The sequence below is a fragment of the Pleurodeles waltl genome, chromosome 11 (genome assembly GCF_031143425.1).
Source record: "Pleurodeles waltl isolate 20211129_DDA chromosome 11, aPleWal1.hap1.20221129, whole genome shotgun sequence".
NCBI classification, from domain to species: domain Eukaryota; kingdom Metazoa; phylum Chordata; class Amphibia; order Caudata; family Salamandridae; genus Pleurodeles; species Pleurodeles waltl.
In genome coordinates this window covers 593,277,196-593,303,014 of record NC_090450.1, presented here as the reverse complement: position 1 = coordinate 593,303,014, position 25,819 = coordinate 593,277,196, and the positions used below count along the sequence as shown (strand labels likewise).

Here is a 25,819-nt window from a genome sequence, read left to right as displayed (position 1 = left end):
AAGATCGACACGGCACCTGCGTTGCGACCGGAACTTCCACCGGATCGCCACACAGCTGACCTGGGGCGACGCAGCCTGACTTCCAGAGGGGAATCAATGCAGCACCTGCCGTGCGGAAGAATCTTCCACACAGTGCAAACCGGAACGACGCAGCGCCTGTGTATTCGCTCCGCAAGCCCAGGATTCCACGCACATACCCCGGGGCCTCTGAAAACCCTGCAACCCGAAAAGGATCCACGACCGGGTGCCGGAAATTGACGCACAGTCATCCCTCTGAGGAAACTAAATGACGCATCGCTGTGTGCAGCCCGAGAAATCGACGCACACCCCTTTGTTTCCACCCTTCTCCTCCTCTGCGGCCCTTTGCGGAGATTTTTAAAGCGAACCAGGTACTTTGTGCTTGGAAGAGACTTTGTTTGCTTTAAATAGACTTAAGACACTTATTATCACTTTTCAGTGATTTACTTTGATCGTTTTGACCTGCAAATATCCAGATAAATATTATTTATTTTTCTAAACACTGTGTGGTGTATTTTTGTGGTGCTATATTGTGTTATTGTATGATTTATTGCACAAATACTTTACACATTGCCTTCTAAGTTAAGCCTGACTGCTAAGTGCCAAGCTACCAGAGGTTGGGCACAGGATAATTTGGATTGTGTCTGACTTACCCTGACTAGAGTGAGGGTTCTTGCTTGGATAGGGGGTAACCTGACTGCCAACCAAAGACCCCATTTCTAACATTGGCGATCAGCAGTGAGGATAGGACTTGTATTTGTGCAGTGACATACAGTAGCTAAGTATTTCACTACCTACCCACAGTTGAAGGTCAACTTGATTTTTATCTCTTTCCAGCAATTTTGTTTTTGCTGAAAATTTTTGACTAAAATCCGCAAATCAACATGTCTCTAGCTGGGTCTCAAGCAGGAGATGAAGATTTTGATATGGCTATTCTGGAGACCTACACTGTTAAACAGCTGAGGGCATTCTGCAGGGATATTGGTGTACCTACCCAGAAAGCCTCCACGAAGGAGGAATTCCAAAGGGCGATGAGGGCCTGGGCAGAAGCCCCTGCTGAGAAGGATGTTGTGGAGGAGGGCCCATAGGATGGCTCCTCAGAGGATTTTTTGCCCTCATTAGATGAGATTAGTGCTACAATTGTGCCCCCTCTTCTAAATTTGGGAAGAAGCCAGGGTATTTTGATAAAACATTAGGGAAATTCATCCCCAAATTCTTAGAGTGCTACCAGCATGGACACTCTAAGGGCGACTCCCAGTGCCCCAAGAGGGCACAGTCTACCAGTAGACAGACACCTGGGTTGGCTAGTGTAGTACTCGGGGGAGACAGTCCCAGTTAGCTTTGGGGGGCAGGCAGAGGTTTCCCTGGTGTCCCTGGGAGAAAGAGAGATGGTGCTTAAAGCCTAAATGCCAGAAAATACTTCCAAGTATAGGCAGTGGGTCACCATTGATGGGCAAAGGGTGGGGATTCTGCGTGACACAGGAGCCAGAATGACTACTGTCAAGAGTCAGCTGGTGTCATCAGAGCAGATAGTCCCTAATACATTCCACCAGGTCATAGTTGCTGACAATCGTGAGAGTCACCTACCGGTGGCTCTGGTTCCCTTTGAGTGGGGGGGTGGTCTCTGGTACCCTGAAAGTAGCTCTGAGTCCTGCCATGCCTGTAGATTGTCTGTTAGGCAGTGATCTTGAGCATACTGCCTGAAAAGAGGTAGAGCTCAGGTCCCATCTGGAGATGCTAGGTTTGCATGAGAGGGTCTGCATGACCACACGGTCCATGGCTGCCTGGAAAGGGAGTCAAGGGTGTCTGGAGCCTGAAACAATGGCCCAGACAGCTGCAAAGAGGAAGGGCAAGAGATGCGGGAAACCCACCTCAGATGGTCACACGGTGGTAGACGGGGCCCCTGAGGAGAAGGAGGCCCCTGAGCCAACTGGGGAGGACATAGCTGACCTGAGTAACCTGGCTGAACTTGCTGGCTGGCAAGTAGAGGATGGGCCAACCAGGGCAGAATTCTGCCTGAAAAGAGGTAGAGCTCAGGTCCCACCTGGAGATGTTAGGTTTGCCTGAGAGGGTCTGCATGACCACACGGTCCATGGCTGCCTGGAGCCTGAAACAATGGCCCAGATAGCTGTAAAGAGGAAGGGCAAGAGGTGTGGGAAACCCACCTCAGATGTTCCCACGGTGGTAGACGGGGCCCCTGAGGAGGAGGAGGCCCCTGAGCCAACTGGGGAGGACATAGCTGACCTGGGTAACCTGCCTGAACTTGCTGGCTGGCAAGTAGAGGGTGGGGCAACCAGGGCAGAATTCTGCAAGGCGCAGAAAGAATGACCCACCCTTCAGGGTCTGAGGCGACAGGCCACAGCCGAAGCAGCAGGTGACGCCTCTGGCAATCACCATATTTACTGGGAGAATGATCTCCTTTACAGTGAGCCTAAGGTTCCAGGTCCTGAGGCAGCACGTGTGCTGTTGGTCCCCCAGTGTCACCAGGCCTTCCTACTGGGTCTGGCTCACAGCATTCCCCTGGCTGGACATCTGGGCCAAGACAAGACCTTTGACAGGCTTGTCACCCTCTTCCATTGGCCCAGAATGAGGTTAGCCTCAGATAATTTATGCAGAGCTTGCCCCACCTGCCAGGCTAGTGGGTAGACAGGGAAAAAGCTTAAAGCTCCCCTGCTCCCACTCCCCGTCGTTGGCATTCCCTTTGAAAGGGTGGGCATCGACATTGTTGGTCCCTTGGACCCCAAAACTGCCTTGGGCAACAGATTTCTCCTGGGTTTGGTGGGCCATGCCACCCACTATCCAGAGGCAATCCCTCTGAGAATAGTGACTTCTCCGGTGGTGACCAGAGCCCTGTTGGGAATATTTACGCTTGTGGGTTTCCCTAAGGACGTTGTGTCTGACAGGGGAACAAACTTCATGTCTGAGTACATGAAGTCCATGTGGGATGAGTGAGGGGTGACCTACTGGTTTACCACCCCTTATCATCCTCAATCCAATGGGCTTGTTGAGAGATTCAACAAGACCCTAAAGGGCATGATTAATGGCCTGACTGAAGCCATGAGGCATAAATGGGACTTCCTCTTATCATGCCTGTTGTTTGCCTACAGGGAGGTGCACCAGAAAGGGGTGGGGTTCGCCCCTTTGAGCCTCTCTATGGTCATCCCATCAGGGGACCACTGAGCATAGTTAAAGACGGCTGGGAGAAAGCTCCCAGGACACCTCCCCAGGATGTGGTCAGCAACATGCTGGCCCTCCGCAACCAAACCCAATGCTTCTGGAAGCAGGCCAAGAGTAACCTCGAGGCCAGTCAAGAGGTGATGAAGGAGTGGTATGACCACTCTGGTTGGGTTCTCACCTGGAGACAAGGTTTGGGTGAATGAGCCAGTAGAGCCCAGGGCTCTCTAGGACCACTGGACTGACCCATTTGAGATCAAGGAGCGCAAAGGAGAGGCCACTTACCTATTGGACCTCAAGACCGCTAGGCACCCCCTAAGGGTCCTCCATCACAACAGGCTCAAACCTCACTTTGAGAGGTCTGAGATCAGTATGCTACTGGTCACACATGAGGGCATAGAAGAGGAGAGTGAACCTCTCCCAGACCTCCTCTCTGCCAAAGAAGATGATGGGTCAGTGGAGGGTGTCATTCTCTCTGACTCCCTGACTCTAAATCAGTGAGGAGACTGCTATGAGCTGTTAGAGCAGCTCTCTTCCCTATTCTCCCTTACTCCTGGACTGACCCACTTATGTGTTCATGACATTGACACAAGTGACAGTCCCCCTGTGAAGAACAAAATGTACAGGTTATCGGATAAGGTGAAGGCCAGCATCAAGGAGGAGGTCTCCAAGATGTTGACTTTAGGGTTATTGAGAAATCCAGTAGTCCCTGGGCCAGCCCTGTGATGCTGGTTCCTAAGGCTGCTGCCCCTGGTGCAAAGCCAGAACTCAGGTTCTGCGTGGACTACCGGGGTCTCCATTCAATCACACGTACTGATGCTCACCCCATCCCCCAAGCTTATGAGCTCGTTGACAGGCTAGGTGCTGCCAAGTTCCTGAGTACATTTGATCTTACATCAGGATACTGGCAGATCGCCCTGACTGAGGGGGCTAAAGAGAGATCTGCATTTTCCACACCTGATGGCCGTTACTAGTTCCGGGTGATGCCATTTGGGTTGAAAAATGCCCCTGCTACCTTCCAACGGTTGGTTAACGGGGTCCTAGCTGGCAAGGATGCCTACTGCACAGCCTACCTAGACGACATAGCTGTCTACAGTTTCAGCTGGGAGGAATACTTGCTCCACCTCAAGGAGGTGCTTCAGGCCGGGCGACAGGCAGGCCTGACCATCAAGGCTAGTAAGTGCCAGATTGGGCAGGGTTCTGTGGTGTACTTGGGACACCTAGTAGGTGGTGGCAAGGTGCAGCCACTCCAGGCCAAGATCGAAACTATCAAGGCCTGGCAACCACCTAGAACACAGACTGAAGTGAGAGCCTTTTTAGGCCTCACTGGATACTTCAGCAGATTCGTCAAGGGCTATGGTACCATTGTGTCACCCTTGACAGAACTCACTTCCAAGAAACAACCTAGGTTGGTGAATTGGACAGAGGCTTGTCAAAAAGCCTTTGATTCTCTGAAGGAAGCCATGTGCACGGCTCCCGTGCTCAAGGCCCCTGACTACTCCCAGGAATTTATTGGCAGACAGATGCTTCAGAGCATGGCATAGGGGCTGTTCTAGCACAGCTAAATGAGGAGGGCTTAGACCAACCAGTAACCTTTACTAGTAGAAGACTATTAACCACAGGAATAGAGGTAGTGTGCCCATTGACAGAGAAGCATTTGCTGTGGTCTAGGCACTGAAGAAGTTAAGACCCTACCTGTTTGGTACTCAATTCCAGGTTTAGACAGACCACAGGCCCCTCAGATGGTTCATGCAGATGAGGGGTGAAATTCCTAAACTCTTGAGGTGGTCCATTTCCCTATAGGGGATGGACTTCACGGTGGAGCATCGCCCGGGGATTGACCACGCCAATGCTGATGGCCTCTCCAGATACTTCCACCTTAGCGATGAGAGCTCCCAGGAGGTTGGGTAGTTCTCTCCATTTTCAGCTGGGGGACACAGGTTAGACCTGGCAGCCTTAGGGTGGTAACCCCTAACTTTTTGCCTGCCTCCCTCCACTTTTTGGACACTGTTTTTGCCAGTGCTAAAATGCATATGCTCTCTCCCTTTCAACATGGTAACATTGGATCATACCCAATTGGACTATTTAATTTACTTATAAGTCCCTAATAGTGCGACCTATATGTGCCCAAGGCCTGTAGATTAAATGCTACTAGCAGGCCTGCAGCACTGGTTGTGCCACCCACTTAAGTAGCCCCTTAACCTTGTCTCAGGCCTGCCATTGCAAGGCCTGTATGTGCGGTTTCACTGCCAATTTGACATGGCATTTAAAAGTACTTGCCAAGCCTAAAACTCCCCTTTTCCTACATATAAGACACCCCTAAAGTATGCCCTAGGTAACCCATAGGGCAGGGTGCTGTGTAGTTTACATGTCCTGGTAGTGTAAAAGTCCCAAATTTGTTTTTACACTGCTGTGAGGCCTGCTCCCTTCATAGGCTAACATTGGGGCTGCCTTCACACATTGTTTGAGTGGTAGCTGCTGATCTGAAAGGAGTAAGGAGGTCATATCTAGTATGGCCAGAATGGTGATACAAAGGCCCGTATTTATACTCCGTTTGCGCCGAATTAGCGTTGTTTTTTTCGACGCAAATTCGGCGCAAAACTAACGCCATATTTATACTTTGGCGTTAGACGCGTCTAGCGCCAAAGTATGGGCAAAGAGCGTCATTTTTTTGTGTGAACGCCTTCCTTGCGTTAATGAGATGCAAGGAAGGCGTTCCCGTCTAAAAAAATGACGGCGACGCAAATGCGTCGTATTTATACACCCGGGCAAAAATCACGCCCGGGAGGTGGCGGGTCAAAAAACCCCGCATTTGCGCCACTTTTTAACGCCTGGGTCAGGGTAGGCGTTAAGGGGCCTGTGGGCTCAAAATGAGCCCACAGGTGCCCTCCCCTGCCCCCAGGGACCCCCCCTGCCACCCCTGCCCACCCCAGGAGGACACCCAAGGATGGAGGGACCCACCCCAGGGACATTCAGGTAAGTTCACGTAAGTATAATTTTTTATATTTTTCAATTTTTTTTGGGTGGCATAGGGGGGCCTTATTTGTGCCCCCCTACATGCCACTATGCCCAATGACCATGCCCAGGGGACATAAGTCCCCTGGGCATGGCCATTGGGCAAGGGGGCATGACTCCTGTCTTTACTAAGACAGGAGTCATTTAAATGGCGTCTGGGCGTCGAAAAAATGGCGCAAATCGGGTTAAGACGATTTTTTAGCGTCAACCCGACTTGCGCCATTTTAAGACGCCCTAGCGCCATTTTCCCCCTACGCCGGCGCTGCCTGGTCTACGTGGTTTTTTTCCACGCACACCAGGCAGCGCCAGTCTGCTTGCGCCGGCTAACGCCATTCCATAAATACGGCGCCCGCATGGCGCTTCGGAATGGCGTTAGACGGCGCTAATTTTTTTGACGCTAAACTGCGTTAGCGCAGTTTAGCGTCAAAAAGTATAAATATGGGCCAAAATCCTGCTGACTGGTGAAGTTGGATTTAATATTACTATTTTAGAAATGCCACTTTTATAAAGTGAGCATTTCTCTGCACTTAAATCTTTCTGTACCTTACAATCCACGTCTGGCTGGGTTTAGTTGACAGCTCCCTGTGCATTCACTCACACACACCCCAAACACAGGATACTCAGCCTCACTTGCATAAATCTGCATTTTGCATGGGTCTTCCTGGGCTGGGAGGGTGGAGGGCCTGCTCTCAAACAAAGGACTGCCACACCCTCTACTGGTACCCTGGCAGACAGGATTGAACGAAAGGGGACCTGGTGCACTTCTAAGCCACTCTTTGAAGTCTCCCCCACTTCAAAGGCACATTTGGGTATATAAACAGGGCCTCTGCCCCTTCCAACTGAGACACTTCCTGGAGAAGAAACTTGTAACCAGAACCTGCATCCTGCCAAGAAGAACTGCCTGGTTGCCCAAAGGGCTCACCTGACTGCTTTCTGTGAAGGACTGCTGCCTTGCAGTTGGCCTTCTGCCTTGTTGCTCTCTGGCTGGGGTGAAGAGGTGCTCTCCAAGGCCTTGGACAGAGCTTGCCTCCTGTTCCCTGAAGTCTTAGGACCAAAAAGACTTCTCTCTTGCAACTGGACTCCTTGTGCAGCGAAAATTCAACGCACAGCTTGCTAAAACTGACGCACAGCCTGCCCCGCAGTGAGAAATTCACTGCACGCCGAACCAGAACGACGCAGCATGACTTTGATAGGAGAAAATCGACGCGGCGCCTGCGTTGCGACCAGAACTTCGACACACGGCCTACCGGATCGATGCACAGCCGACCTGGGATGACGCAACCTGACTTTCAGAGGGGAATCGATGCAGAAACTGCTGTGCATAAGAAACTTCCACACAATGCCCACCGGAACGACGCAGTGACTGTGACTTTGCTCTCCAAGCCCAGGATTCCATGCACAGACCCCGGGGCGTCTGAAAACCCCTCAACCCCAAAGAGGATCCACGACCGAGCGCCATAAATCGATACACATCCGTCCCTGTGAGGAAACTAAACGATGCATCGCCGTGTGCGGCCCGAGAAATTGACGCATACCCCTTTGTTTCCACACTTTTCCTCCTCAGCGGCCCCTTGCGGAGATTTTCCACGCAAACCAGGTACTTTGTGTTTGAAAGAGACTTTGTTTGCTTTAAATAGACTTAAGACACTTAGGTGGTCATTACAGCCTCGACGGACTTTTTGACAGACCGCCGAGGAACCGCCGTGCTGAAGACCGCCAGTGCAGGCAGTTTTCCACTCGGCGAATTATGACTGCTGGCAGCCATACTGGCGGTTGGCGGGGAAGTGGAGGTTGCTCCACCTCCAACACCCGTCATCAGAACACCTCCCACCGGTGTTCTGGTGACGGGGTGCTGGTGGCAGAGCAGCCCCCATGGATCCCGTCCCCTCCCGGAAGATCAACGGACAAGGTAAGTTGATCGTCCATTAGGGAAGGGGGGCAGGGGGTGCTGTGTGTTGTGTGCGTGCATGGGGGTGTGTGTGTAAGTATGTAGAGGGGGTGTGTGAGTGCGTGTATGCATGCGGAGGAGCTGTGTGGTTGAAAATGTGGGCGTGTCTGTCTGTATGTCTGTCAGTATGTGTGCGTGCATTTCTGTATGTATGTGTGTGTGTATGACTGTGTGTGTATATGTTGGTATGTATGTTGGTATGCCTGCGGGTATCTGTATTGGTGGTGTCTGTATGCGTGTAGAGTGGGGGTGTTTTGCAATGTTCGGGGTAGGGGTGTGGAGGGGGCTCCTGCCACCTTTTGTAGGGTGGCAGGAGGGTGGGGGATCGGGGAGGGTTCGGCGGAGGGGGTGGGGAAACCCCTATCAGTACCAGGGAAGGAATTCCCAGGTACTGATAGTGCCTACCACCATGGATTTCATGTCGTTTCCAAACCACCTCAAATCCATGGCGGTCAGCAGGGTCGTGATACCGCCGGCGGTCTTGTGACGGCCGCCGGGCTGGAGACCCAAGTCTCCAGCCCAGCGGTCATCTCCACCATGGCGGTCGGAATGGAGAAGTGGCGGATGACCATGGCGGTAACCGCCATGGTCATAATTATTTTTTTTTTCTGCCAGCCTGTTGGCGGTAATACCGCCACTTCTCCAACGACCGCCTGGGTCATAATGAGGCCCTTAATATCACTTTTCAGTGATATCTCTACATTTACTTATTGCATCTTTGATCGTTTTGACCTACAAATATCCAGATAAATATTATATATTATATATTTTTCTAAACACTGTGTGGTGTTTGGTGCTAGACCAAGCCCACCTAGCACTGACTAGGAATTACTTTGAATTCAACACTTATTACTTAAAAGTGCATGGGACATCAATGGGAAGTACATTTGCCCCGAGCCTAGCCTGTCTGTATTTTGACTCATTCAAAAGACAATACGTCTTTCATGAAGACAACCCATTCCAAGAACATATTAGATTATGGAAACGCTATATTGATGATGTCCTCCTGATTTGGGCACGGACAAGGAACGAAGCCCTATCATAGGCTGAATGGCTCAATGCTCTGAATACCTACCTGAGATTTACCATAACTATAGGAGGCACAGAGCTACCTTATCTTGACCTCCTTATATATGAGAAAAATGGCTTCTTGGTGACTGAAGTGTATTACAAACCTATAGACCGAAACAACCTCCTCCAGTTCCAGAGCTTCCATCCTCATCCCCTGAGAGAGAACCTACCAATAGGCCAATTTCTTTGACTAAGACGGAATTGTTCCAACATTTCAGATTATACTAAACATGCCAAGAAACTTACTAATAAATTCCTTGCAAAAGATTACCCTGCCCACCTCATCAGAAGAGCTGATAAAAGGGCACACCACAACCATAGAGACCAATTGTTACAACCTTTCCAACGCACCAAGAATGAAGATAAATTAATCTGCATGACTACTTTTAACCCGTTATACAACAATGTGCAAAAGATAATAAGAGATGACTGGAAGATCCTGACTTCAGGAGGGCTGCCTTATGACCAGCCACTTAATGCATTCAAAAGACCAAGGAACAAACATGATATGATTGTTCACACATGCCCCAGAGCTAGGACACCAATGAATAAACAAATGATTCTGTGGCATATGCCACCACCGTCAGGACATCACTCCTGTGGCAATTGCAGTGCATGTCAGTTTGGGAAAAAACTACTAAATTGGAACTAGGGTTACAAACCCCTTGGGAACTCAGAACACTTTTGAATTGCAACAGCAGGAATGTCATTTATATGATTAGATGTCCATGCCAGCTCAAGTACATTGTATGACAACAAGAATAGTTGGAACGCGCATCAGTAAACACAGAAGTACCATCCGTTGTAGATGTGATGCAACCAAACTCACTAACCATTATATTAGGAACAATCACTCCCCTGACGAGATGGAATGGTTTGTCATAGACAAACTGAATCAAATCACTACTAACATGACACAAAAACTCCTACGATACAAACAAAGATAGGTCCGGAGATTCCGAACAGACATTACAGGACTTAATGATGAAATCCAATGGTCAGCGCTATAAGACTAAAATGACCTGAATAGACGACCATATCTTAAGACTTTTATTCTTCCCGACCCTGAGCCCACTTTTCTTCCTAACCCTAGCCTTTACCATTTTCTTTCTCTTTGGGGAATACTACACCGCCCTCCAATGCCCTTTCCCCCTTTCCTTTCTACCCCCCCCTCCTGCCCGGCAGTTCCCACTTCTTCTTTCTATTCATGTTTTCTTTCCTTTTTCCCTCTGTTTCCTCGGCTTTCCGTTTGATTTTCCTTTTCTAGTTTTTCTTTTTCTTTTCTTTTTCCCCTTCTCCTCCCCACTCCTCCCTTTTACCCTTGATTTAGCAGCCCCCACCCTTCTGTCCATTCTGTTTCCCTTCTTTTTTTTTTTTTGGTAATCTCACTGTTCTCTCTTTTTTTCCCCCTCGCTTCTCCCTTGCTTCAACACCATTAGCTGGTTTTCCCCTTACCCCCACCCACCCATGCCCCCAGAACTTCTACCTTTTCATATTTAATTTTATTTTTACCACCTCCCCCGCAGACCCATGGGACTAGATTTCCCATGAGCCCGTTCTTTGCGGTGAGGTCATCAGGACGCGTCCAGCAAGCGTATAATTTGTGCTGATTGCAGGACACGCCCCTACTTCTGCCGACTACCGTAGATGGCTAGTTATATTTAACACGTCCCAGTCCCAGCCCTTTCATGTAAGCGGCTGCGACGGGGACACACCTAAGTTGCATTACAGATTGCCACCTTTGGAGGAGTAAGTCCTTTGGCCTCACCACGGGAGGCCACGTCAAATTGGCACTGCGGGACCTCCTCTACTTAAGATAAGATTTATGTTGTATTTTGTGTTGTCTATGTAATCTGTCACCCAACTCTTTCGCCATATGTGTTGCTACTTGTGTATTTGTGCTTTGAATTCTTGCCATTTTCCTACGTATTGTTTCACTTAATTTGAGCTACGCTGACAGTGACAACAATTAGATGTCTATAACATCTAAGATCTAGACAGGTTTCTGTGCCTCAATTACAGTACTGCTTGATCGCATATCTGTTCCACTGCCATGACACCAATTTTAGATTTCCTTTTTTGATTCGGACCTTCATCCCTTCACAGAGTGTGACTACAAGGGGCAAATCCCCTCCCCCCACTCCCAGACCTGGGGCTAATTGCCCTACCATAATAGGGTACGAGACCCAACCATATGTGTGTTATTTAGGGCCCGGATATCTATTTCACTTATCATTTCTCTCTAGGCATCCCTTTACTGTATTTTCTTCCAGGTAGGCCCATAGTGCAGTTTAACATATTTGCTCACTTTCTAGCTTAACCAGCTACCCCCCTTCTTAGGAGGGAAACTAGGCCCTGACAAACGCCCAAGACCATTTTAGCTATATGAGAGGGCAGTAACATGTTGGCCATGTAGATTTAGGTGACACCTTGAAACATCATATTCAGGAGTGTCACGATGGTTTTTAATCTCACCAACAAACACCGTCATTAAAGGAACAGGATACACTGATGATTAGTTAGGTAATTTTTGCTTTAATTTCTCACTCAACTGGATCCCCGCTCTATCCAGCAAGATTGAATTTGAGCACTCCCTCAGAGTTCTTTTAACAATGAGGTTTAGTCCGCCCAGGTGGTATCATCTTAGCTGGGTGGGGATAGGTGTTCAAATGTTGAAGCATGACACTATAATGTGTGTGAGACAACCTACTCCATAAGGGGAATACACCCATCCTCGACTGAGCACACGGCCACCACTACCATACCCCATGCCGATAATTAGATCACCACGTTTGTGATCTGATGACCAGCTGAATGGGCCGGATTAGCCTGTTCACAGTATTCCCCATACGGGTTGTGTTGTTGATTAAAGTACTTGTGCAACACTTCAAATATAATAAAATGGAAATACTACATAAAACAATCCCACACCAAGTGAGCAAAATAGAGTTGTTTTTTAATAAATAAAGCAAGAACGAAACAACAAAAATCCAGTTCTTAAGCAGGGTATAATCATGTACAGATAGCTATCCACAATGTGCCCTGGACGCCACTGAAAATAAGGATACAGGGGTTGTCCCAAGCAAGTCATTACACTGGTGGTATTAGTTCTGACTATTCTATAAGGCAAGCAAGACCCAGAAGAGCATTGTTGCTGATGGCGCCTGACCCAAAGATACCATCAATTAACACAATGGCTCAATTCTTTTGTAACCACTTCCATCATTTCCCACCAGGTCTGCAACTTCTAGTACACACCACTGTAATGTGGCAAGAGGTGAGTACCATGAAGGAGAAGGATCTGCAATATGAGCACAAACATGCCTTAGGTCCTCCAAGCAGTGTATACCTGCCACAGCATCCTCTACAGTTGCACACGAAACCTGCAGAGGGAACAGGAGAAATGGGCCACGGATGTCCACATCTTCCAAGACTCACCATCACAGATGGCACTGACTTACAGATGTCAAGTCCTGATACTTTGTATATGGAGAATCGCTCAGAGAGCACATATCAAAGAGGAACCACCATAAAACTGCATCTCTGATGTCAGCACCAGCCCCCAGACAAAGAGGCATCTGATTGAAGGTGATTGTTGCCTGTATGTTTTTGGCAGGCCTTCTGGGGGGCTGGAGAAGATGGCTGAAAATTATCTTCAGGGCCTTCCTTAGAGAAATCCTTCTTCTCTGCAGCCATCCTCTTTTCAGTATATTTGTAAAATTCAAAACTCTGTAAACACATGTGTCCTTATATCGTACCCACAGTGCCTTGAAACAACAATATTGGCTGATGCTCTGTGTTTTACATTTAAAAAAATCAGACAAAAACTTTAGTCAAGTACATTACACGTTACCTGTGTAAGAACTATGCCAGAATTTTGTGACACTTTTTGTGGCTCTCTATCCTGTGTGTCCAAACTACACTGTTGTATTATACCTCGGATCCAAAGAATTAGTTGAATGTTTATCTCCATCCATTCTTCCCTCCCATCTTGCATTATTACCCTACACACTGACAGAGACTAAAGCCAGGGTAGCAGCAGCACGCTGTGGCTACTGAAAATGTATTGTTAGCTGTCCGGATTATGGAGCCCTTCAGCCACAGGGCCTCAATATTTATTTTCTGCTAATGGTGCATATGATAATCTACAGGTAGAGTAAATACCCACTTCTTTGTGGCTTGTCTCCCTGCAAGCAAAGCCTTTGAGGTTTGAGATAGAGCAGTTACAATATGGTTTTCATATTCCCGAAATGTTACTCTGCCACTGTGAATGTGTAAAACAAACAAATGGTTAGAATAATTTGTGGTGTAAGAGCCGTCAAAGCTTCCAACGGAGAAAATGGGCAAAGTCGCACTTCATTAAATTGTGAAATAATTATTATTTTTTCCAACTATGTCCGTGCAAAAGTTGTCCTTCAAAAAAATATTGTTCTTAGAAATATCACATGGAAAAGTTAGTCCACTGTTTATTTTCATTTTCTATCGAATGATGTAAAAAAAAATATATAATAATGTTTCCGTTGTTGCTGTAAAAAGATTTGGCAAAAAGTCAATTTGCTGTTTTTCACCTTCTGCAAAACCTATTTCCCAGATGTTTTTCTCCCATAATTGCTTTTAAGAAATCTATTGATTTTTTCACTTAGTTTCATGAAATGTGTACAAATTGCCACCACACCTTACCAAAAAATAGTATTTTTCTCTGGTGATATTGTTAACGTGATGATGATCATGCCATACGGTTTCTAGGAACAAGTTATATGAATGTGTTTCAATTCTGTCTTTTCTTGGTCTGATCAGTCCTAATTTCCCAAACCTTTCCCTCGTGCACCTCCAGCTGCGGACTCTGGTTGCTGACTTCGCCATTGTATTCGCCATCCTGGTGTTCTGTGGTGTTGATGCCTTTTTTGAACTAGGCACACCTAAGCTGCATGTTCCAAGCAAAATCAAGGTTTGGCAAGAGACTAGACGTTCTTGTAGCAATAATGTTCATCTTTTATTAGCCATCCTTTTCCTGTCTTCTATCGCAAACAGATGCTGTCTGCAGAGCTACTAATAACACTAAAAACTAATATTCAATAGATGTTTAGTTCACTAACAAATTAGTTTTGTAGTTTAATGAATCATGAAAATGTGCCTGACCTAGATACATATATAACATCACGTTGCCACTTGAATGGCAGCAATCGGCCCCCCACTAAATATATAATCTAAACTTAACAGCATTGAACTCTTGCAAAGCCGCAAGTGCTGTATTATTGCACAGGGAAGACATATGTCAATCTTCGGTTGGCTACTTTGTAAGTATATTTTAAAGTACAATGCACGCGTATCGCGTACTTGCACACCAATTGCAATGTTACAGATATCTCCAGGGGATTTTAGAGCACGAAAAACAAAAAGTAAAAAGCTATGCATGTCATAAAGAAAGACAAGAGCGTTAGAGGACAGCCTTTGGAGAAGATTTGGCCAAGTGGCTAAACTGCTGATTTTGGAATTAGGGGACCAGGGTAGTCTAGTAATGGTGGCGAAGATTCACCAAATCATTTGAGTCTGTGAAAACATGTTATCTTCTTGATCCCCAAATTGTTAGCATGTTATATGCAAAAACAAATTGTCAGCGATCTGTCTAATAATCTTCCTATTACATATCCCCACCGATCAGTCCATTTGTGTTCAGTATCTGTAAACCATTTTTAACTGAACAAGTCGAACAATGCAGTTCTATGTACCGCACCTTGTTTCATATGCTCCTGATACAGTAGCAAACCTCTATTGAAGACATTTTTTGACCAGATTTACAAACCTTTTGTGCGGGGTTCGCGTCACAAAACAAATGCAAATGTGCAAAATGTTAAATGCTGGATTTTCTTTGTAGCAAAAAACAGGTTTTGCACTGGAATGGAACGAAAGTAATGCAAAGTTGCTCAAAGCAGTGTTTTGCATTACTCTGTGACGGGGGTATTCCATGAATGATACACGGTCGCCCCCATGCGACCACCCATGATTTTTGCCCCAGATACCTATCTACTAACAATAGTATGCAGGCTTTTGCACCAAATTTAATACCATTTTGAAGCAGGGGTTAAAAAGGAGAAATGCTTTTATTTCTCCTTTTTCCACTTCACATTCGTGTTGCACTGTACAGCACACATATGCAGCAGAAATAATTTCAAAGTTTAGCCTAAGCACAGTATTTTGTACGGGAGGGTACACCATTCCATTACAAAACCTATGCTAGACTAATCCAGACACCTTTTGCTATGGTGCAATGGTGTGTGTGTGTGACACTGGCTGCCTGATTATGCCCCAGTGCTAGGAAGAGAACAGGACCGTGCCATATCTATTTAGATATGCCACTTTCCTGTTATCTCCCTGCCACTCAATGCAGCACAGCAACATTTGATTGTTGTGCTGTGTTCTGTGACAACTGGATAAATCTGGGTCTTTATATCTTGCACATGAATGTGTGGCTTATGTGTGTCTGTGGGGAGGCGCAGGTGTCATTTCCATAGGGTCTACATGTAGCAACAGGGGGTTAGTAATTAATACGTGTGGAAATGAGTGATACTGGAACAAATGCAGTCCATGTTGATGGTAGACCAGTGTGGAGCAGTGTATGGGAATTATTGTGTAACAGTTTGAGATGCCAACATAGAGAAGTTGGTGTTAGTACTGAGGGCTGGTAGAACAGTGCTCTGTCTGGTATTGCAGTGTTGTATTTGGTAAAAGTGTGTCAGTGGTGATATTATGGTACTTTGTGCAGTGTGGTGTTGGAAAGTCATAGGTAGCCCAGGGTTTGGCAATGTGATGCTGTGGGTGCTGAGGTGAACGAGGTTTGCTAGTAGACAGTAGTAGAGTGCCAGAAAGTAGTTGTGTTTTTCTAGAAGCAGTAATGTGGTGCTGAGGGCTTGTGGAGCATTGCTGGCGCATGGTAGTGTGGTATTGGTCACTGGAGTGCAGCATTAACAGAGTACTGTCACTGACATTGCCACTGTGGGGGACACAGATAATCCCCTCCAATAAGACCTCCTTCTCCCACAGATCCACTGATGAACCAGTCCTCCAAACCTAGGAGGGAAACCCTCACCAGAGATCACTTAGTACTCTTGCTTTGTTTTCCTCCTCAAACCTTGAAATGAGTCTCCTCTACTAAAGCCACTTTTCTGTCCTCATTAATCAGCTAAGCTAAGGTCTTCTAAACCTGAAGAGAACGTCTTGTGAGATTGCATTGTCCCCAACCCTCATTTCAGGTTAAGACCTCAAGTTCTGGAAAAAATCGCCCCAACCCCTGAAAAAACTTCACTCCAACAGACTGTCGATGGAAGACAAATCCTTGGCCTAGGTCTATTTGTCCCCCCAGTTTGTCTGAGGTAAGAGGTACCAAATCTGGAATAGCCCCTCGACACACACTACCGAATTCCACTGCTCCATCTGTTCTTTTGTCATACACATGTAGAAAATAAAATCCTTCTCCTGAGATATCTTATTTCTCTGATCCATTTCAGCTAGCCCACCAGAAATAAAAAATAGGTTTTGTACATGTGCATACTCTAAGAGTATCAATCAAACCTTGAAAACAAACCCCTTCAAAGATATGCATGTCCACCTACACCAACTGAGCTCATTTCTCGAAACCTTCTAATGAAGTCCTGTCCCTCTGCTTTATCTGAGATAAGATTCCAAATTACTGGAATTGCTACTCAATCAGGGCTACCATGTTCCCCTGCCTGCCCTATCTGGGTACAGAGGCCAGGTCAGTACCACTAGCTCACACCTGCTGCATTCTGTTCAAGGGTATGTGCAGCAAGGTTTTGCCACATAGTGGTTTCGAACAGCGGAATATATAAAAAATCAGAGCTGCATGTAATATTATCACAAAACTCCAATTCAATGAAAAAATCCTTTATTAATGGTAAGTTATGGTTTCTTTTGCTCAAAAATCATTATTATAGGTTGAAAAAAATGATAAATTCTATGTAAAAACAAACACTTGAAGGTAAGTGGGGTTTACTAATTGAATCCTAAAACTCCTGCAGTGGGCCAACCATATGTCATGACCCCACCATGCACTGCTCATGACCTCATAACAAACATTAATGATGACATCTCAATTGCATCATCAATCACATTATCAATAGCATCATACTTTACATTGTTTAAACATCACTGATGAGATCAAATTCCAAAATCATCAAACAGTGGACCAACACCTTGAAAATACAATAAATGCACAATGGATAGTTTTTCCCAAAATTGGGAAATCCCAGGAAAATTCGGTGAGATGTTCCGTAAATTACAGTTAATGGGCTTTTGGTATTTTGAATGAAAATTGAACATGAGGGCATACCTCGCATTTGAAAGTCCTTCCACATTCCATCTTTGTAACTGGTTGAGGTCGAATCAGTTTTCTGCCTCAAAAAGTTTTGCGAACTTCTGCACTGATGTAATTTCTAACATTCTGTGTATTTTTCGTAATGCTAACTTGTGTGCATTGAACGAATTACACAGGAGTAACAGAAAATTTAGCAAGGTCCTATTTTTAAACAATGATACAAACTTACAATGTTTTATACAATTATAGAGAAAATTCTGTTTTGAAAACTGTCATATTGTATGTGCTGCACGTACTAATAATTGTGTAACTAAGGTATCTTATATGTGTAATACTTAAAAATTAAGGCTATTTTAATGAGGCAAAAATATAGGTTTAAGAAAATATATTTTGATTTCTTCTCCAAGACATCCCATCCCCCCTACTCCCTTACCTATATGTCGAAAGCAATATCTTTTCTGCCTTTTTGCTTGTTTCTTTACTAACTCTAACATTTACATGTCATTGTTGTCTTTCTGGCCTTCAACTTTTTCAGCTCCGTAAACTTATTAGTGATTTCTCTATCTTCATGTCCATTTTAATCTTTGTCGGACTTGATTCGCTTTGTGGACTGAATACACCTAAACTTCAAGTCCCTACTGATTTTAAGGTAAATTAAATACATTATTATCAAGGTATTTTACAGTTAGATTTTGTACATGACTGCAGCATGCAGGACTCGCTGTGTCTCAGATCTACTTAGAAATACAGAAATCGCAAACGTGGCCTACTGAAATAGTACTCCACTCCATTCAGTAGTCTAACTATATTTATCCCAAACGATTCCGGAGATCTGTATGTGCAGCTCCTAGTCACGGACGTCAATTGACCAAAATGGCAGGTGTAAGGGAAGTGACATCACACACCCTTGGACCTCAACTTTCACTTACACACATAATTATACATACGTATGCATACACTCAATTTCACACTTACACAAACACACTTTCTCACATAAACACATTTTCACCCGCAAGCACGCACATAACATACATTTAAAAGCATTTTCACTTACCTGAGCTGCCGTGGAAGGGCATATTTCTAACTAATTGTACCCCATTTGTATTACACTAATAGTGAATAATATGTTAATATTCAGTATTAGTGTCATAAAAATTGACAGAAAACAGAGTGGAGTCCCAATTGACGTCCATAAGGACGAGCTACCACTATGTTCCTGGCACTGAATTTGCCATCTCTGAAGCCAGGGGTCACAAAGGCAGTGCCAGGGGTTGCACAGGCCAAGCCAAGGGTCGCAGCTGTGACCCCTGGTGACTCCTAAATGACGTCTTTGTGCTTAGCTTGTAAGAGAATAAGTGGAGAGAAGATGGGGCATGAGGGCCATAGCCGCCAACTTTAGAACTGGGGAAGCAGGGTCGAGTTTCTGTGTCAGCTTAACGTCCTGTGTTTATAGACAAAGGTCTTGATTCCTGTGCCTAAAAATAATACATAAAAATGAATGTATCATAGTGTTAAAAATGGGGTCTTTGGTTGGCAGGCAGGTTACCCCCTGTCCAAGCAAGAACCCCTGCTCAAGTCAGGGTAAAGAAGAATCTTCCTCAGTTAACCCCCGCTCACCTCCTTTGTAGTTTGGCACGAGCAGGCAGGCTTAACTCCAGAAGCAATGTGTAAGTCAAGTTCTGTATTTTCAAAGAATAAGAGTCTTAAATCCTTTAGAAAACAGTGAGAATGCTGTTATTTCACGAAAGTACCTGGGTAGCGTAAAAAAATGCCACACAGACGAATGTGCATTGAAAAAGGCCAGCGCGTTGTTACTCCTCCTGTCGGGTCGGATTGAGTCGTTTCTTCTCTCCCGCAAGAGAGCGATGCGTCGATCCGGACAGGCACTTCTGGTCCGGGCAAGCTTTGTGTTGTTTTTCCGCGCCCAGTGATGTTGCGTGGAAAATCTAGTCAAACGGTGTCACGAAACTGCACTGCGTGGGGTTTGCGTCATTATCAACCTCCGTTAGCGGGTGTTGTGCATCGTTTCTTCAGCTGCATTGCGTCGATCTTCCAGCCGCGATGCAGGTGGAGCGTTGATATCAGCCCCATCATGGAAGGTGAGTCGAAAATTTCCCCGCACAGCGGTCTGTGGGTGGATTTTCAGTCTTTGTCTGCCAGCTTCACCTTTTAAGGGCCCAGGAACTGGATAGGGCACCACTTGGCAGGGCAGAAGTCTCAGCAGAGTGTCCAGGTGCTGGCAAGGGAAGTCATTGATGACCATGAGACTACAACAACAGGAGGCAAGCTCAGTTCAAGCGCTTGGAGATTCTTCACAAGCAGGAATGCACAACAAATTCCATTCTTTGTCCCCTTTCATAGGCAGAAGCAGCAACTGCAGGATAGCTCTACAAAGCACAGTCACAGGCACGGCAGCACTTCTCAGCTCTTCAGCTCTTCTCCTTGGCAGAGGTTCCTCTTGATTCCACAAGTGAACTAATTTTCCGGGTTTTGGGGGCTCTTCTTATACCCTTTTCTGCCTTTGAAGTAGGCCTACTTCAAAGGAAAGTTTATCTTGTTTGTGAGATCCTGCCTTGCCAAGGCCTGGACACACCAGGGGCTTGGAGACTGCATTGTGTGAGGGCAGGCACAGCCCTTTCAGGTGTGAGTGACCACTCCGTCCCTCCCTCCTAGCACAGATGGCTCATCGGGAAATGCAGGCTACACCCCAGCTCCCTCTGTGTCACGTCTAGAGAGAGGTGCAAACAGCCAAACTGTCAAACTAACCCAGACAGGGATTCCGCAAACAGGCAGTCAAAGAATGGTTTAAGCAAGAAAATGCCTTACAGGAAGGCAGCTCAAGGCAGCTACAGGAAGGTCTAGGCCTGGCAAGTGGGTACATTCGCCAAGCCTAATTGGCAGTTTAAAACTGCGCACGCAGACACTGCAGGGGCAGGTCTGAGCCATGTTTACAGGGCTACTAATATGGGTGGCACAAACAATGCTGAAAGCCCACTGGTAGCATTTGATTTACAGGCCCTGGGCACCTCTAGTGCACTGAACTAGGGACTTACTAGTAAATCAAATATGCCAATCATGGATAAACCAATCAACAATACAATTTACACAGAGAGCATATGAACTTTAGCAAAGGTTAGCAGTGGTAAAGTGGCCAGAGTTTTAAAGCCAACAACAGGCCAGAAAAATTAGGAGGAAGGAGGCAAAAAGATTAGAGGTGACCCTGTAAAAGGGAAAAAGTCCAACACATAGTGTAATGCACGTGTTGCTCATGTAATGCGCTCCAAAACCTCGGGTCGAGTTCACAATATATAAAACAGCAAAACCAAAAAAGCAGCGGCCCAAATGTTTTGCTCAGACATCTGCAGCTGGCGCTTTTGAATGTTAAGAATGCCAAATATCACAACAGCCTAGTCCACCGACAGGAAGACAATGCCCCCTTATCTCAGTCTTTCAGGTTCTTTTTCAAACCTACTTTCTCCCTTTGTCATTGCCTTTACGACTTTTCTTCCTCCTTCTTTCCCTCTCATGTTTTTTTTTACCTTGTGCTAGGTCTGATGAGGGAAAAGAAGTGCCACTTACTCTAAAAAATGAGTGCTAGTGAGCCCCACAAAAAAATCAACGGGGGGAGACAGAAGCAATGAAATGCATTCACTCAACTTTCAGTCAAAGTACTGTAAATACCAATGAGATTGAAACCTCTCCATATACTCAATGAGAGTCTCTTAATAAAAGTTTTTCAAAATGCTTTTTTAGACCCTCACCAGGTAGTTTCTATCAGTGGTATGTTATCACCTCTGGTGTCCTAATAGCCAATAGCTTCATCATCGGGTCTTTTACCTCCACCAGGAGGAAGACTCGCCATTGGTTATGGAGACATGATGGGATCTGTGACAAGTGCAGTGAAAGTGAGTTAAAACTACCTCTATACCCAGGTAAATACCTAACTTATTGTGACTGGGATAGGGTAACAATATAACAGTGTGATGCAATTGGAAAAAAGCACGTCCTTCAGAGCAAATGGTCAACATGTTTCAGACTTCTTGAGCCTGATTAGGTTGTCAGGTTTCTTCAGGACCCCTCTATATCAGATCCCAGTTGAACCAGAAAGGACATTACGCATTGTAGCTTCCTATATGTGAGTACACTGACTTCATGGACCTAGAGACACAAATGTTAGTCCCTCCAGAAGGGGAACTATTAGCACCATAGGACTGTGGAAAGGGGTAGGTTACTTTGCGGAGTAGCTTTCAAGGCCAGTTGTCCCCACTCCGCTCGCAGCATCCTCCCTGCCTTGAATGTAACCCGCTCTGACAACCTATTCAGGCGCCGGTAAGTTTTGACACCATCTCACACAACATACTGTTGAAACGACTGACAGCCACCAGCATTACGCATACAGACCATAAATGGTTAGGGTCATAAAAGACTGTCCTCAAACTGCTCAAATCCACAAATAAGCTAATTCTAACTAGTGTCCCTCAGGGTTCCATCCAAAGTTTGACACTTTTCAACATTTACATAGTTCCCTTGGCCAGAATGATTGATTCCTTAATCTTTAATTTGTATGCCTATGCTGATGATTCCAAAACGGGATAGAAATAAAAAAGGCTTACATCTCCTCAGTTTTTGTCCTGACTTGGAGAACTTTCCAGTTGGATGAGAAATACCTCCATAGCACCTAGTGGTGCTAAAATCAAGTCCTCATTTTGGAGATTGCAGAAAATGGACAAAAGACTGGCGGCCTGTTTCCCTAGGTCCCCTACAATCTACAGTTGAACACACTAGAAATCTTGGAATAGTGTTTGATTCCAAACTCAGCTTTGAAAAACATACTTGTCAGTCACCAGGAAGATCCTTTCATTTTCTCCCAGTATTCTCAAGGAAAGATTTGGTCCATGCCCTCATAATATCAAGGCTGGACTATTGTAACTCAGTATTTGTTGGTGGATCCACCCACCTTGTACATAAAGTGCAGTTCATATAAAATGCTGCAGCCTACATTATTCTAGAATTAAAAACAAGGGCACTCATTTCTAACCACCTGAGACCTACCCATGGCCCAGGAAAGTCTATTCAAAGTGCTCTGCCCCTGTCATGTTTTCTTGGTACTCTCCCTCAAGTTCCCTTTGTTCCAAATTTCAACATCTGATTCAAGTACTAAAATATAAAAGAACTAGACAGGGTGGTCTGTTCTAACAGCCATGGTTTGGGATGCCAGGCCCATTCCCTTTCGTGCTCAGCCTAATTATGAATTCTTCAGAAAGGGGTTAAAATCCCACCTGTTTCTTAAATAATAATCTTAATCCCTGCTTTCTTTCTCTGGTAGGGTGGCTTAAAAGTGCCTGGACTCTTCTGTCTGAGATATTGCGCAATAGATAAATACATAGTTACACATTCATTCTTTCCTGCAAAATGCACCATACAGATTTGCAACACTTCAAGGCAGCTACTTTCACAGGCATGATGTCACTGGCATATATGCTTCCCATGATAATCAGGTGAGCACTTAGGCTTCATCCATACACGAAGAACCCAGCAGCACTTTCTCGCTCACAGATGATCACCCTCATTCTTCAGTCTTCATCACCTCTTATGAAGAGTGAGAAGATGCATACCCAAGAAAATAGAATATGTTGAAAAATATTTCAATCATACAGACTGTGTAAGAGTGCGGCCAAATGATTCTGGCTGCTTGGGGGCCTGGTCTGTTCTCCCAGTCCTTGACACAATGCTTGTTTTTTTAGCAATTTGATGTAGTTGTGACTGTGGAGTGAGTGCTCAGTCTGCTCATTTTCCTTACTTGACTCCTGTGGGAGATTCAGATCCATGGATGTCTGAGTTAGGTAGTTACTGGATCTAATAAAAAGAGTACAGCTACAGTCATTTATGTAACTTTGAGAGTTAGGTGTGCTCATGCTTGTGTAAGGCTCAATATGGAAAGAGTGAGACACCAGACTGAAGAAGCGTGAAGCCAGAATGCAGAACATCTTTTGTCCCTGGTGACAACCTATTAGAAGAGATGAAGCACTAGGTCCAAGGTATAGGACTCTTTATGAGAGTAACAGAGACCCCACTCACTAGAGTGAAGTGTCGAAATACAGATTTGAAACCCTTCAACATCATCAAAGGCAATTGGTATGCGTCTTCCAGGGTAGTTTAGTTGGTCCCAGCCAACCTGGCCCGTGTGAGCACTCTGAATGTGGTGAAAGTCTCTCCTTCCCCTTTCAATGGTTAGCAAATGGTTAGGTGGTGTATAGTTTTCAAACATTTTTGTTTTATATTTAACACATTTGTACCCAAATAAATAGAGGTACTGAGACCTCCCAATGGCTATTTTTCTTTATCTTTCTACTTTTTTGCCTTTAGCGGCTAATGCTATTTCATCTTAAATTATTTTGACTTGCATCTTACGTTCTTCATTGTTTCACTAAAATTACTAAAGTCCACTTTTACCCTCAGTATTTCCTAACAGTAGGGCTAGGCTTTTGTGCAGGACGCCTAGGCCCTGATTTTGAGCTGCACGATGCAGTGGTGCCAAATTTACCTGGTCCGGCACCTCACCAATTCTGGACAGTAAATGCAGTCCTTCATCATGTAATTATGAGCGTGTGTCCCCAAACTGGAGAGTAATATGTAGACTGGGAATTACTGGGCCTTTCTGGGGACAATTCCACTTCCATTTATAACCTGCACTGAGCAGGTGGTAAATCAAAAAGGAAAACCTATGTGGGGCAGCATTAAAAGGAGGAAGGCAGAGAGCATTTCAGTGGGAGGTGCAGGCTCTTGGAATGCAGGGAGCATAGCACATCCCGATCCTCAATCACTTACACTGGCCAACTCTTCCAGACAGTAAAATTAGTCACTAGGTTCCCAGGTTGCCACAAGGATACATTTATAGATGAGACACCCCATACAAAGTTGTTGTGAACAGTAGTGCATCAAAACTCTTTGGCCTCTTTCCCCCCACCCTAATGGGAAGACCTCATTTATACGCTAACATTCTTTTACTGTTATAGTTACTAATATGAAAATTACACTGTCAAACTGAATTATTGTCATGTGCTAATCTCTTTACTGCTTGCATTCTTAAAAATGGAGTACCATGGCTGGTAGAGCTGTTTTGATTTGTTCAAAAATTAGTAGTCGTTTAATTGTACCAATTTGTCCTTGATTTCCAAATTTAATGGGCTATGAAATCATTTCCTTCCAAGATTTAATCATATAAAATTTAATTTATGTAATTTTACCTTAGTATTAGCAATCTGTATTGTGAATTATAGGATTGTGTTGTAAAAGTTTTTGGAATAAACCTTTTTGTTCTACTCCACAGCCCACCCGCTCAGATCGAGGGTGGTTTGTGTTCCCTTTCGGTAAAAACCCCTGGTGGATTTACATTGCCAGTGCTGTGCCAGCTCTCCTTGTCACCATTTTGATCTTCATGGACCAACAAATCACAGCTGTCATTGTAAACAGGAAAGAACATAAACTGAGGGTATGTAATTCAAGTTTATTACAATGGGAAGAAACATTCATGAATGTAAAACAAAAATTAGGAAGGAAATTGTGCATGTGCTGAGACCCGCTAGCGAATGATCGGCAAGCAAGGAATTTCAGAGTGCCCTGCAGTACCACATGCTCTGTGTATGTTGTACTTCAGATTTGTATTCAGTTCTTTACCTGTTTTTACAGGCATGCATGTGTATGACTTCCTGATTTCTAACTATCTCTTCATGAAGAAAACTTGTCTCTTCCAGCATCTGCCCAATCTACCTGCATTTCTTAGAAGTGAAGTGATCGTCCAACATCTGCCTGATCCCCCTGCATCAAATCAGCACCAGTATATCCCCCCCACCTCCCGGTAATAGTATGCTCACAGGGGTGGCTCCAAATGCAGCAAATAGCAGAAAAATTAAATGATAATCAAAGTATTTTATTATCATTTTATTTTTCTGCGGACTGGGGCAGGGCCAGAATCCTCTGTGTCAGCAGGGAAGAGAAGTGCTAGGTGCACTCTAAGTGCATCTGAGGCAGGCCAAACTGGCATGCACACTTAGATCGATCCACCGACCTGTATTTCACAGTCAGGTGGAAACTAAGTGCAGTCTCCCACTCCCTGAGTGGTATTTCCGCCCACTCAGGCCAGTCCCAGCGATTTTCTCTCATGCTGGGTAACAGCATCAGAGAAGCGTCTGTATTAGGCGGCATCCAGCAGAGGCAGGATTGGGTAAGACTACCCTGTCAAGGTACCATCTTTGATTAAG

The 25,819-nt window shown here is 45.4% G+C and overlaps 1 protein-coding gene across 2 annotated transcripts in view; it reads left to right on the top strand.

Annotated features, from left to right (window-relative positions):
* Nucleotides 1–25,819, top strand: part of SLC4A5 (solute carrier family 4 member 5) — a 706,789-nt gene that overhangs the window by 547,510 nt on the left and 133,460 nt on the right. The window contains exons 16-17 of one of the 2 annotated variants that reach the window (XM_069214106.1): nucleotides 14,061–14,174; nucleotides 24,889–25,050. In XM_069214106.1, coding sequence (XP_069070207.1) covers nucleotides 14,061–14,174; nucleotides 24,889–25,050 — 276 coding nt within the window. Of the gene's footprint in view, nucleotides 1–14,060; nucleotides 14,175–18,093; nucleotides 18,208–24,888; nucleotides 25,051–25,819 lie in introns of both variants that reach the window. The other variant, XM_069214105.1, reaches the window with a different exon arrangement.